Here is a 13327-nt window from a genome sequence, read left to right as displayed (position 1 = left end):
CACCTTTATACTTGACGCGAGACAATACCGTGCCTCGTGATCATCCTTCGCCCCTTTCTGAGGCCCGGTTTCGCCAAACCGCGCTTAACTTTAATCTTGGTTTAATTCACGTTTGTGTCTTTTTCTAAAGTAACGGTTGGAAAGAGACGAAGAACGAATTAAGCTGAGCTTAAAGTTAAACGACGTTGGTGAAACCGGGCCTAAGGCGGCAGAGAGGGAGACAAAGGATGAATTAAAGCCAAGATCGAAGTTAGACGACGTTTGTGAAAGCGGGCACAAGTGTCTCCAGAGACTTGTATAGCTGCGTACAGATCTGAAAATAATTGTAGTGGTACGGTCAATAATAATGTCGCAAGGAAATTTGTAATCTTAAGAACCTCTTCGAGTGTTCTGCATAATTATTTTGAAATCTGCAGCAAAGTTTTTAGATACTCGAGGGAAAATCGTTCTTTCCGGATGAAGCTTCCGGAATCCGCGGATCTCGCGCGGCTGAAATTCGCGGCATTTTCCAGCGAGAACGAGCGTTTTCATCCATTGCCGAATGTTAAACAAAGATGAAATAATTCACTGCGTCAACTGGAAAAGCTTCCTTGGAAAGTCTCAAGTGTCTTGAAACTCGAGACACAATCTCAGTGCTCTATCGCAATGTACTTGTAATTTTAAGCGATGTTTCCTTTCGAAAGACATCGACGTGATTTGGCGAAAATCACCTAGAACGCGGCTCGCGCGTGATTCATTATTATTAATTGATTGCACAACCCCCTCGTATCTTGGAATCGTCCCAATCACGCGATTTGCAACGCGTCCTATAAAAATATTTCCCCACCTCCCCCTCCCCCGCGACTGGCATTGCAATCTAATGAAACGCGCCTGTTCTCGGTGCTTTGCTTTCTGTTTAACGCTGCCGTATGCAGGTAAGTCGTTTACGAGGAAGGAGCACTTCACGAACCACATAATGTGGCACACGGGCGAGACGCCGCACCGCTGTGACTTCTGCTCGAAGACGTTCACGCGAAAGGAACATCTCCTGAACCACGTTCGCCAGCACACGGGTGAGTCTCCACACCGATGCGGCTTCTGCTCCAAATCGTTCACCAGAAAGGAACACCTTGTTAACCACATCCGCCAACACACAGGTGAGAGCGGTTGGCAGATGTTCACTTCACGGGCAACCGATATAATCGTTGTTAAGAGTATCTCTATTAAAAGTAGTTGTGTTTTCGTGACGTTATTTATATTTATCTATATATTTATATATGCATTGAGAAAGAAAAGAACATTCAGACGTCGTTTTGTCCCCTTTTTTATTTTTTATTTTTTTTCCCCCTTTCTCTAGAGGCTAAGAAATCGATATCGTAGGGGGGGACTGTATGAGGGTAGTCACACCTCGTATAACATCAGGCAGTGCATTTAGGTGGTTCGATCGAACGGGAGTCAAGACACGCATCTCTCCACACGCTTCCGGTTTCACACATCTGGTGCTTTACACACACGGGCTATTTTACTTCCACTGGAGTCACGGCTTTAACACGACGCGATCTTTGGGGAGCTCTTGGCACCGATTTTCCCCTTTGACGAAAATTACACGTGAATGTAGATTTATGGTGTCCAGTGGTCAGGGAAATCTGGAAAACCGGGAATTGTCAGGGAATTTTAGAAATCTGGAAATGTCAGGGTAAAGTCGAGAAATTTTTTCGATTTATCTGGATTTTGTACATCGTTTAACGTATTTTTTCTGAATAATTTAAAGTTTTTAGAAAATAAACTTTCCTTTGGCTCTCTCACTACACTAATTTTCTGTTTTGCTAAACATCAATTTATTTATAAGCGTGGTCGGTAATTTATATTTTCATCGTCGTGTTATTTTATTTCATGTGTTCAACTGAGACAAAACTATAAAAAAAAGATGAACTACTAAACAGTATCATCTAATTAAGTTGTTCTCTTACACTAAACGGTCAGGGAAAACCTGAAAAAGTCAGGGAATTTTTTTTATTGAGTTTGCTTGACACCCTGAGATCGCACAGTACTGGTTCTATGTAAAATTAAACGAATTAATATCTGGATACAATACAAGTGAAATTATATATTTGAACAGAGTTTCAAGTATTATATCGCCAGTGCTTAATTAACAGTAAGGTTGATCCGACACAACTGGCTACAGGAAATCTTCCTTTATTCAAAACACAGTAAACAAATTTGCTAGGACTTTATTGCCTAATGCTGGAATATATATTTGAGATTCCAAGGCTTGCATCTCGGAACACGTTCTTCATTCTCATTCGCCAGTTTAAAGCTCACGTCTCGAGACGTTTACTTGAATATCAGAACTGTTGTCGCAATTTGAAAGATTCCATCGTTAAACGATTGATCCGCGAGAAGTGGGACACCCTGTACGTTGACGCGTTCAGCCGAGGATCACTTGCATCGGACACTTGCATGGGAATTGATTTTCATTTAGACGGGATCGCCATAAAGTTTCGCCCGCCCATTCAGTTCGCTCTTATCGTCACTTATCGTTTTACACCATCGCGCGTTTTACACACCTAACCGATCATCGCAAAAACTCCATCATCACCGAATCTCCCAGGGACATTTGCTACAGTTCTGCCTAATACACCGCTCTCATTGCCACGTCTTTCCTATTAACAGTACTTGAACAGTTCATTTTTTAAGTGTTCACAGCTCTCATTTCGCATCCCCAAACAAGTTGCCAAACGAATTTTATATCTCACACTGTCGGAGACTTGTAAATAATTCCATAGCTTTGTAACTTTGTCTTCACTGTCGTGGGTGGCACAAGTCTCGAGTTCCGTTTTTTAGTTGAAATATAGCTAATGTAGAATGTCAATTAGATTAGATGTGCGATTCAAGAGAGGAATCGACACGTACTTGCTTTTTGATAATCGCGAGATAGAAAGTTTCAAACTTAAAGTAACGGTAGTGTGACAACATTTCAGTATTTGATATACGAAATTAGAGAGTATATTATATCGGAGTACACTGTAGTATATTGCTGTACAAGCTGACTTTCCTTCGATGTAACGTAAGGACACGGCAATATCGAATATCTGAAAACCCAGAAATTTTCCCCCGAGTAACAATAAAGAACTCCATAGAATTGTTTTTGCAATACATATATATATATTTAGCAATTCTAAGCAATTCAATTAAATACGTTAATTTATTAAAAGAGGGTGAGACCAAGCAACACAACTTTCGATTGGTTTTCTCCACGGATGCTCGTCATTGTCCAATTTTAGAAACGTATGTATCAACTTGGACAATCAATTTTATACGTTGATGCGTAGATTCACCTTCTACTTTGTCGATGCTATGGAAATTTCTGCCCCGATCTCAATCCCGTTCGATATTGTGCCCTCTCTGTTGCGTTGCGTCAGGCAAAACTCGCCTTGTGCAGGCTAACTCCACTGAGTTCTGAATGACGGAAACACTTTTTTTTCTCAAACCTTGCGAATTCGCTTATAAAATATGTACAGGGGAGACGCCCTTCCGCTGTTCTTACTGTCCGAAAGCATTTACGCGGAAGGATCACCTGGTGAACCACGTCAGGCAGCACACGGGTGAGTCACCGCACAAGTGCCAGTATTGCACCAAATCCTTCACGCGGAAGGAACATTTGACCAATCACGTGCGTCAACACACAGGCGAATCGCCACACCGATGCCACTTCTGCTCCAAGTCATTTACTCGTAAGGAGCATTTGACGAATCATGTGCGCATCCACACTGGCGAATCTCCACATAGGTGTGAGTTTTGCCAGAGGACGTTCACTAGGAAAGAACACCTAAATAATCATCTCCGTCAACATACCGGAGATTCCTCACACTGTTGCAACGTGTGCTCCAAACCATTCACAAGAAAGGTACGTTGGCTTCTTAATTTTTCTATTAAGACATCTGGTCGTTTAATTAAATAGGGAAAGACAATTTCGTCTTATAAAAACGAATAAAACATTCAGATTTCTTCGTGTAATAATATCGCGTAAAACTTTGTATTGTTCTTAACGCGTTACCATAGATTAGAGAACCTGTCATCAGAGACTGGCCATAAGAGTTCGTTAAATTCCTGCCAGAGCGAGAGAGAAACATAGGCTATCTCACCCTTTTACAATCGTTACGATCGTAGAAGAGTGAGATAGCCTATGTTTCTCTCTCGCAGGAATTTGATTAACTCTTATGGCCAGTCTCTGATTACAGGGTCTCTACCATAGATATAACCTTTTAATTGAGTCTGCCTCTCTATCCATCGAGTCTCTCTCTTGCCAGACAATATTCATCATGTCCCTTTCTTAATTTTCTGTTACAGGAGCATCTCGTGAATCATATGCGTTGCCATACTGGTGAACGTCCATTCGTGTGCACAGAATGTGGCAAGAGTTTCCCGCTGAAGGGCAATCTCCTCTTCCATATGCGCTCGCACAACAAGGGCAGCAACGCCGAGAGGCCGTTTCGCTGCGACCTGTGCCCCAAAGATTTCATGTGCAAAGGACACTTGGTCTCGCACCGGCGCTCGCATTCAGACGAGCGGCCGCACAGTTGCCCGGATTGCGGCAAGACCTTTGTCGAGAAGGGCAACATGCTGCGACACTTGCGCAAACACGCGACTGAAGGCCCGCCGACACAAGTTAGCACACCCTCGGCTATACCGCAATCCGGCGTTCTACCGATACCGGCAGCGGCGGCAGTCCTGGTAGGACATCCATTAGCACCACCGGCACCGCCTGTTGTGCCGCAGCACACGGTGGTCGTGCCGACACCGCCCGGTGTATTGACATCATACTAGATTGAGAGAAGGAAAAAGTAGAGGAGAACGTGCGAAAGAAAGAATGGGGAAATGAAAGGAGAAATAAAAGGGAATGAAACGAAAGAAAGAAGGCATTTGAAGATGATACATGCTGTGTATACTTAATATATGATTGCGTCGAAGAAGTGTGAAGATTGTGCGCCATTCATCGTTTCCTTAAGGACCTGGATTACAGTGGATTTATCATGCGCCGATTAAATCAACGGTGTCTCGCGTACTGTTCGATCCGCTTCGCGACGCCGCAGCAGCTGCACACCATTTCCGTTTCGCAGTGAACTTTGTTCAGGACGATATAGAGCGATTGCTCGTGATACGCGCGTGAGAACGCGCATTAGAACATTGATGGCGGTTATTATCCAAAGTTTGGTTTTGCTTCGTTTATGCTTGTAATTGATAAGTCGATTATGGTGACGAATATATTAATGTATTCGTTCCAAATTTGTGCAAGAGATGCGTATCACATACTATATCGCAAAATTTTGCGACCTTGATGAATGACCTTGATGATGAACATGTAATAATTCTATTTCGTTATACCTTAGTAACCTTCCATAATTTTAACAAAGAGGCACTAATTATAATGTCAATGACATCTCGGATTATGTTTGCATGTTACTTTCACGTGAGGAGTGTGTCTGCGTGCATTCGCCAATTAATAAGGTTCTCGATGGCACGTAATAGTGGTGTCCGGCAAAGTATATTTGCGAGTAACGAGAGTAACGATTTCGAGTATATGTATATTTTCTTGGGAAAATATGAAAACTATATTAATATAAAACTATACCTCAAGTATAGTAAGTCATTATTTGCAAATATATTTCAGCCAATATTGGGACATTTAGGCGATTATCCAGATGCAAATCAAGAGTACAGTGAAGTTTAGCCATGATTTAGTGATACAATATTGACCATTGCTTTACGTTAATACTGACGAAATACTATTAAAGACAACCATTACTTGGAAGATAATTTCGTAATTGGAAAGTACAGACATTGATACTGTTCTTGCAGCATTGAAACAATATATTTATACATATATGTGCTTCATAAACAATATTTTTATTGCGACGTAATAATATAATAAGATTGCATTTCTATCCCGTAGTTATTACCCGTATGGATAATCGTGGATAACAATAGAAGTGCAATTCTGAATAAAAATCTGATTTCTCTCAATTCTTTTATCAGATTATAGTTACACATACATCCATGAAACATCAGGATAAATTATAAAATCAATATCACATTGTGAACTAGTCCTCCAAATTTCATCAACCAAACGAACTTCGGTCCTGTAACCATCGTCGGTCTTTAATAGTACATTGTTAGTGGCATTAATTATTGACTTCTCCGTAATTTTTGTATGAAAGTGCATCGTTACTTTCACAAGAATTTCACTCGATCCGGAGTGGTATTTCGAATTGTGAGTTTTATATTTGCAGAGAAACTTTCGTACGAAAAATATTGTCGGCAGAATAAGTGATGTACATCTAGCATTGTTATGATTGCTTGATTACTGTTAGCAATTAATTAACGCTAAAATGCTTTCGGAGTTAATTTCTAATTCTTAGACAAAAAAATTATTACATGCTTATATATTCACTCGTGATTCTAAAATCCTGAACTGACGTTTATGGTCTAAATATCTGGATGTTTAGTAAGATGGCAAGCGTATAGAAATCTTACTGTCATAAAATATTACGAAATTATAATATTCGGACAAAGCTGCAAAATGAAGGATTGTATTTTATTTGAAAGAAAAAGTGCATTTCGACCTTGTAAACGCGACATAGAAATACTTATGTATCCAATCCTTTAACTTAAGCGTTATTCGCTATGATGTTTTAGTTTTAGTTACTACAATCGAGTGCAATATGGCTACGCCGCATTTTGTTTAAGGAGGCAGAAACAACTGCAAACGAATACCACTGATACCGGATCCGGTAAACGTACAGACTAACAGATAGTAAACTGATGTATGTATGTGTGAGTCAAGTTTCACGCGTTACCGTGGACAGACATTCGCGTTTTAAGTTCGTCATTAAATTTAATTATTAATTATTAATTATCTTTTTGTACCATCTATCCCGAGAAAGGAGGAACACTATCACTGTAGCGATCATCCTGTAAGGCCATGTATTTCATATTTACCATTAAGATAAAGGTAAAGAGAGATAAATAAGTGCGGCAGCGCGGTGGACGATTGAGCGCGTATTCCCGTGTGAACCTTCAGTCGGGCTTCGAGTTTCGGACCTGTGAAACAATGTAAGAACGGGGTTAAAACTCGCGTCCGCGATCGATCATCGCGCCGTCGCGTTTGCGTTAAATATATAATTATGTATAATATTAATAGTACCTATCAAATAGGCATTATATAAAGATGACGACAAATTTATTAACGCGCGTTTGTGCGTCACGCGTGACCCGCATGCGACGAAAGTTGTCCGCAAGTCGGTAGAAGATCTAGATATATATATAAATATATATATAATGAATATATAATATACTATAAGCATATTGAGAAGTACAGTTAGGTATCACATGTACTATTTAAAGTAACGAAACAGTGGAAAAACTTGAGTGTACTGCAGGGTCATCTTATATATGAAATACCGTGCGGAATTTACCTACATTATGCGTAGACCTTTGTTATATTCTCGGGAAAAAAAAAAAAGGACAGGTGAGGACGATAATAGGTAAGCATAGATAAAGAGAGAGGATCATCGCGAACTTATACACTTATACATGGGATGGACAAATATATATGTATAATATATATACTGCTCTCGTGCTTATATACATTATGTATATATACTCTGTAACATACACAAGTGAGGCAATCGCCGGGGGGAGAAGCGACCAGACCCATTTTTTTTCTTCGGATGAGAGGGAACATACCTCCAACGAGATACACACGTAAAGAGAGAGAGAGAGAGAGAGAGAGAAGGATGGAAGAAAAAAGGAACAATTCCTCTGCAATTGACCTATGCATCCCGCGCGACAACATTGCTAAGAAGAAAATGTAACAAGGAATAAATAGAAATAATGTTTATATGAATTATTATGATTATTAATAATGATACTATCATACGTTACGAGGATAAAAACTAAGAGTTGATTCATGCTTTTAAGAGATTTAGTTTCGTGCTTGTTTAAAGATAAAGATGAAGATTAACGGCAGGCAGTCAGGATCCAAACGTTCGACGTTTTGGGTCGAAGCGGGTTCGCGCGTTCGCACGGATACCGGGCATCGTCGTCCTGCGCGACATTACGTTGCACCTGGAAAGTCGCGGTGCAACAACACGTGTCCGCAACGTAGTACGAACGTAGTTAACAGCCGGGCGCTTCGGCTCAGAGCGAGATAAACGTGGTGAAGGAAAAAAGATTCAAAAAAAAATATTATTTACTTTAGATAGAACAAAAATATGTATAGAATTTTATTATGCACCATTGTAATATTATGTATCCCAGTTGTGACACAATATACACTGGTGTTATGTTAAATGTGGAAATTACGCGTATCAATCTTCTTTTGTTTGTGTGTTCCCCAGTGCTTGTCTCATCGTACTAACGACACTCGATATTCCGATAAGATTAACAAACCCTGTGGTCTTGGTTCGTCATGTGTCCATGCGAGTAGAAGTCCGATCGTTTTTTTTTGTACAAGACAATGGATATATTTGTACATGGAAAAAGGTGCGACGTGTGTGTTGTTTCCTACCTTAAGAATAAAACTTACGTTAAACCCTACACATCATTTTCTATAAGGAGGCCATTGCGATCGCTTTTCTTAAACATGTAACACTGCTGGAAAGACGAATTCTGCAGGGCTGTGTAAGTGACGGGATAGTTGTAGATCAGACTCTGCATCTCCTCCTGTCTCGTCGTAAATTCGTTCGAGTTCTTACGAGCTGCGCAAAGAAAATTAATTCCATCTCTTCTCCGTGCGAGACGAAACTCGGCAAGTCCGATTGTTACTTACCCTCGTTCACGAAGAAATTGGCGAAATACTGCGATGGTATGGTAGCATTAGCCCCGTGAGGAATGTTCTTCCCGGTCACCCATTCGTACAGGTTCTTCTCCGGATGGAACTGCAATCCGTAGAACGGGAACTGCTTGTGCTCCAACGTGGAGATGAACTCCAGGCCATTCTTATCGCGATTCAGCGACAACACGTGAAATTCGTCGGTTAAATTCACACGGTGCAAATTCTGAAGCAGAAAACGATACAAGCACAATGATCATTATAGTCGATGTAATATTATATTGGTACTTTATAGAATTAGTAACTTGTTGTATTACACAATTTGGACTTTCTCAACTAATTGTTTCTAAGGAAGACACTTGCCTCCCTCGTAACGCAGAAGCGATGATAATTCGCCGTGACGTTCTTCGTGGTCAGAATTGTCAAAACATCCGGCGGAGCGTTCTTAAATAAATTACTTTTTCTAAAGTCTGGAAAAAAGTTTTTATTTTTTTGAGTAAACGGAACCGCGCGAGGAAGCCAGTCTTGAGTTAAAAATGCAACATTGTAATCCAGGAAGAATTGACGGACATTTTATGCAAAGATAAAAGTAACAGGGAGAATAATGAAAATTGGAAAAGCAAATAAAACGGAAGAGAACACGTTTCTGGTACACCTTGAAAAAAAGTATTCACCGCGTGTGAGTTCCAGCGGAAGAGGCTGATTGCTGCTGGAGCAACTTGTTCTGTGCTCGACGCGATTCGCTGCGACATACGTCAAGAGCTCGAAGCCGAGGCAGATACCAAATATCGGGAAGTACACGCCTCTCGCGTTGATCTCCTTCGCGATTCTATCAACAAACAGACAGAAAGATGTACATTCGAATCATCGGAGCGGCTCTGAGCGCGTCGCAATTGTCTTTTATTCCGTAGTGACCTGTAAATCGCGACGCCCGCATCGGCGTACCCTTCCTTTGAAAAGAAAAACGTCGAACCTCCCGGCCAGAGGACTCTAGAAAAATATTGCGTTTAGAAGGCGATTATACGTGCGTAACGTTTTAAAAGTGATCGAACACTGCGTACCCGTTGACTTTGCTTAAGATATCCTCGTAGTACGAATCGTTCCCGCCGATCCTGTACAAAATTACATGTTTTGATTCATGCATATATGAATTAAAATAGTAACTAAATCTAATGATACCGAGGCATCTTCTACGTCTATAAATTCTGTTAATTTGAACCGAGATACCTTCTACGATTATTTGTACGTAAGAAATATAAGAAATGTTTATAAGAAAGGGGTAAACCGCTGACCAACATCATGTACATACACGCCTACTAATGCCCTAGTGGGCATTGCTGTGTCTTATCTTATTTTATCTTTATAATGCCTCAGCAAGGCCTAATGCCCAAGCTAATACACATTAATGTCGCAAATTTGTACACCACAATGCCCTCAGCGGCTTACCCCTCGTAAAACGCCAAAGACTCTAGATAAGCATTACTTTCTTAATTTCGAAGGTCGTTAAATTCTCCCTAGCAGCACAGTGCATTGGCTAAATATTGGTCCACTGTTGGTTATATTAAAAATGCATTTGCGATGCAAGAAATGTACTGGCCGCTATTGTCCAACGTAATATTGGCCATGAAATAAATGTAAACATTGCACGATAATAATTATATAATACTAGATTTATAGTGGAAGTGCATTGGCCAATATTTAACAATGTAATAACAATATTGGTCTAATGTTGCATCAATGGACATATTGGCTAGATAAGAAAAGGCGTCCATCTCACATTATTGGATCAACATTGGGAATATTGGATTTACATTACATCCCAACATTGCGCCAATGTATTATGCTACTAGGGATCCTATTCGTCATTCGATTAACTCGTAACACATATCTCGTACTATAAAATAAATAATTATATTGCAGAGAAGTTGATTGTTTTTTCAAAAAGTTATATTGCACGAGCATTTAAGTTGCAAATCGATGATCGAGTATAATGGCAGAAATGTTGGTCATTACCAAATCGGGACGGGTCGAGCGCCGGCACCCTCCACGAACTTCACGTACGACGCAGCGATGTAGCTGTGATACTGATTGGGATACTTCTTATTTAAACCATAACTTATCTCCTGCGTCAGAATACCTTGAAGGAACAAACGAGGCACAGTATTATTTCTGTCCGAAGCGTCAGCGCGAAAGACGGCCAATCTTCAAAAGATGCATACTCGAATACTCGGTGAAAATTGACTTTTGTTCTCAATTCTTTTACTGTAAAAATTTAATGTTTTCAACCAACCAAGTACCTTCGAACAAAACTGTTTTGCTGCACTTATCTTACGTAGATATGATATTTTTATATTTAAAAACATTGCCGCGAAAGTGGAGCCTTGTGAAAAAGTGAATTGTTTGTTTTGAAAATAATTTTTAATTATTATAATATATTTTTATTATAAAATTATTAGAATAATTCAAAATGTCGCACAAAAGGTTAAATTTGTTTAAGAAAAAAATTGTATTTAAATGTTTCGTATAAAACTAATAAAATATACTTTATTTGTCGCAGCAACTAAATTGACAATACGCAGAGAAAAGTCCGCTATTATAAGATAAATTTCTAATATGAGATGGCAGGTTGTCAGCATCGAAATTCAATCGCAAATCTTTTTTCGCAACGATTACACAATCTAACAATGAATTTTTCACTAAACGGATCTCGCTTCAAGGGCAATAAAGTCACGGTGGAATCAACTGACGATGCCCATTAATTGAACAGAAACCCCGTTATCCCATATTAGGATCCTGTCTATAATAAGGGACTTTCCTCTATACGATTCATCCTCGAATCATTTCGATTCGAAATTTTCGAATAATTCAGATTCGATTTATAGAAATTTAAACTCGACCCCGAATTGTCCGACTCGATTTGAATTCGAATATTTCGCAGATCTTAAACTTACGCACGCAGACGAGATTGCCGGCTGGCCGTGAACGAAAAGCTGTCGCGCTCTTCTCGACGAGTTTCAGAACGCAAGAGATCACGCTGCGAGCAGCCGCGATTTGCAAATGTGGAGCGTCTCGACCGATTATTCCTAATGCGTGAAGAGAAAAACAGACGAAAGGATTCTCGCACAGGGGATCGAGCTCATCGAGTTCTTGCCGCGGGAAGGAAAGGGATCGAGCACGCTCGTCTCTCGGCGAAACCTAACCTCTCCTTTTTCAGGGCGGGAGCAAAAGTACGCCGCGACGCGCGGCCGATTTGCGCGGACTCGCCAATTCCTTTGGGTAAGACTCACCGATGATCGGCCGATCGTTCGACTTGCCTCCGATCCTCACGACTGTAAAGACAAATGTCGTAAATAGAATCGTCCACGGACCGTTCATCGTGATACGAAATCGTAGACTTTTTCCCCTTTTCCCTCTTGACGACGGGTGGAAGAGAGTGTGCGTGTTCCCGTTGCTTCTAGTCAAACAATGACAGTCGATCGTGTTTTAATTGCAATCGTTATCAGCGTCAGGCTATTACATTTGTCGCGCGACAAATTTTTCAAGCTTGTCGATTGGCTGCGGAATAGATAATTTCTGGATACTCGAGAACTTTACTATTCCGCAGCTAATCAACGTGCTTGGAAAAATTTCTCGTGCGTCAAAATGTAATATATTAGCCTTATCGCTGTACACGTCGCCTGTACGCGTTATCGTGTCTTATCGTGCACGCGCGCACCAAATTAGCGTAAGCTATGTTAGCTTATGCCAATCTACGTCCGCTCAGGTTCGCCGAGATAATTATCGGAAAAATACAGACCGTGCCGGTCGTGATGTCGCGTCGCGGCTGCATCGATGTTCATCGCGTTACTCGTGTCACACTCTGGAAAATCGATGCGACGAGTGCCTATCCAAGACCGAAATGTGTTCAATTTTAGAATACTCGCCGAATGTATTCGTAACCACGTTTCGCCCCACACAGCACGCGTAGGTTCTAAGAAAGTTCTAAAAATATCATAAAAGTACCCTAGCGGAAAAAGATTCTATAAATAACTACAAAAAATTGACTTGAAATAGAAATTTGTAGAAATTTTTATATCTTCGTTGAGACGTTAATTTTTTTTGTAAAAATGTCTACGACATACTACCACAAATTACAATGTTCTCGAAGCAAGAAATTATTGCAAGTAGCATTTCATGAAAATGTACAATTTTTAAAAATTAGTACAAAACTTTGCTAGTTTGAAAAATTTGAGAAACAACAAAATCTTACAGAATTAAGATATCTGCTTACTTGTAGAATATTACAAAAATTAACGAAAGCGTTCTAATTCTAGCATTTTCATGCTGCTTTTTATAACGCTTTTTGTAGAATTTCTTACATTCTTTTCCCACGTTTGTCCTGCGCGAAACGGTATATGAATTCACAGTTTAATCAAAAAAATTACCAGGAAAGGCTCTACATCCTGCCATAGACTCGCATTGGCCATTTCTTATTTGTTGTTTAGTTTTAATGAGAGTCCTACTTTAACTATATTT

General features: G+C 40.1%; 2 protein-coding genes across 7 annotated transcripts in view; one reads left to right on the top strand and one right to left on the bottom strand.

Moving 5' to 3' along the window:
* LOC105565621 (zinc finger protein 271-like) overlaps positions 1–8333 on the top strand; it is a 19390-nt gene extending 11057 nt beyond the window's left edge. For 5 of the 6 annotated variants that reach the window (XM_012018961.1, XM_012018956.1, XM_012018962.1 and 2 more), the window contains 3 exons: positions 915–1136; positions 3501–3886; positions 4330–8333. In XM_012018961.1, coding sequence (XP_011874351.1) covers positions 915–1136; positions 3501–3886; positions 4330–4806 — 1085 coding nt within the window. In that variant the 3' untranslated portion in view covers positions 4807–8333. The remainder of the gene's footprint in view (positions 1–914; positions 1137–3500; positions 3887–4329) is intronic. The other variant, XM_012018959.1, reaches the window with a different exon arrangement.
* Positions 8230–12680, bottom strand: LOC105565622 (gamma-glutamyl hydrolase-like). The gene is made up of 8 exons (XM_012018963.1): positions 12100–12680; positions 10826–10949; positions 9874–9924; positions 9728–9802; positions 9487–9641; positions 9176–9282; positions 8810–9038; positions 8230–8738 (listed from the first exon to the last, which is right to left on the bottom strand). Exons 1-8 carry the CDS (start codon positions 12185–12187, stop codon positions 8575–8577), a joined length of 993 nt encoding a protein of 330 aa, XP_011874353.1. The 5' UTR covers positions 12188–12680; the 3' UTR covers positions 8230–8574.
* Between the last annotated feature and the right edge of the window lie 647 nt (positions 12681–13327).

The sequence above is a fragment of the Vollenhovia emeryi genome, unplaced genomic scaffold (genome assembly GCF_000949405.1).
Source record: "Vollenhovia emeryi isolate VEMERY1.0 unplaced genomic scaffold, V.emery_V1.0 DF939150.1, whole genome shotgun sequence".
Lineage (NCBI taxonomy): Eukaryota > Metazoa > Arthropoda > Insecta > Hymenoptera > Formicidae > Vollenhovia > Vollenhovia emeryi.
This window is presented reverse-complemented; position numbering and strand designations above follow the sequence as displayed.

Excerpts from the sequence above, each read along its gene's own strand:
- LOC105565622 (XM_012018963.1), bottom strand. The coding sequence starts at position 12,187 with ATGAACGGTCCGTGGACGATTCTATTTACGACATTTGTCTTTACAGTC. Across the intron at positions 9,803-9,873 it reads ATCTTAAGCAAAGTCAACGG|AGTCCTCTGGCCGGGAGGTT; the intron begins GTACGCAGTGTT and ends ATATTTTTCTAG. Across the intron at positions 8,739-8,809 it reads CAATTTCTTCGTGAACGAGG|CTCGTAAGAACTCGAACGAA; the intron begins GTAAGTAACAAT and ends TTCTTTGCGCAG.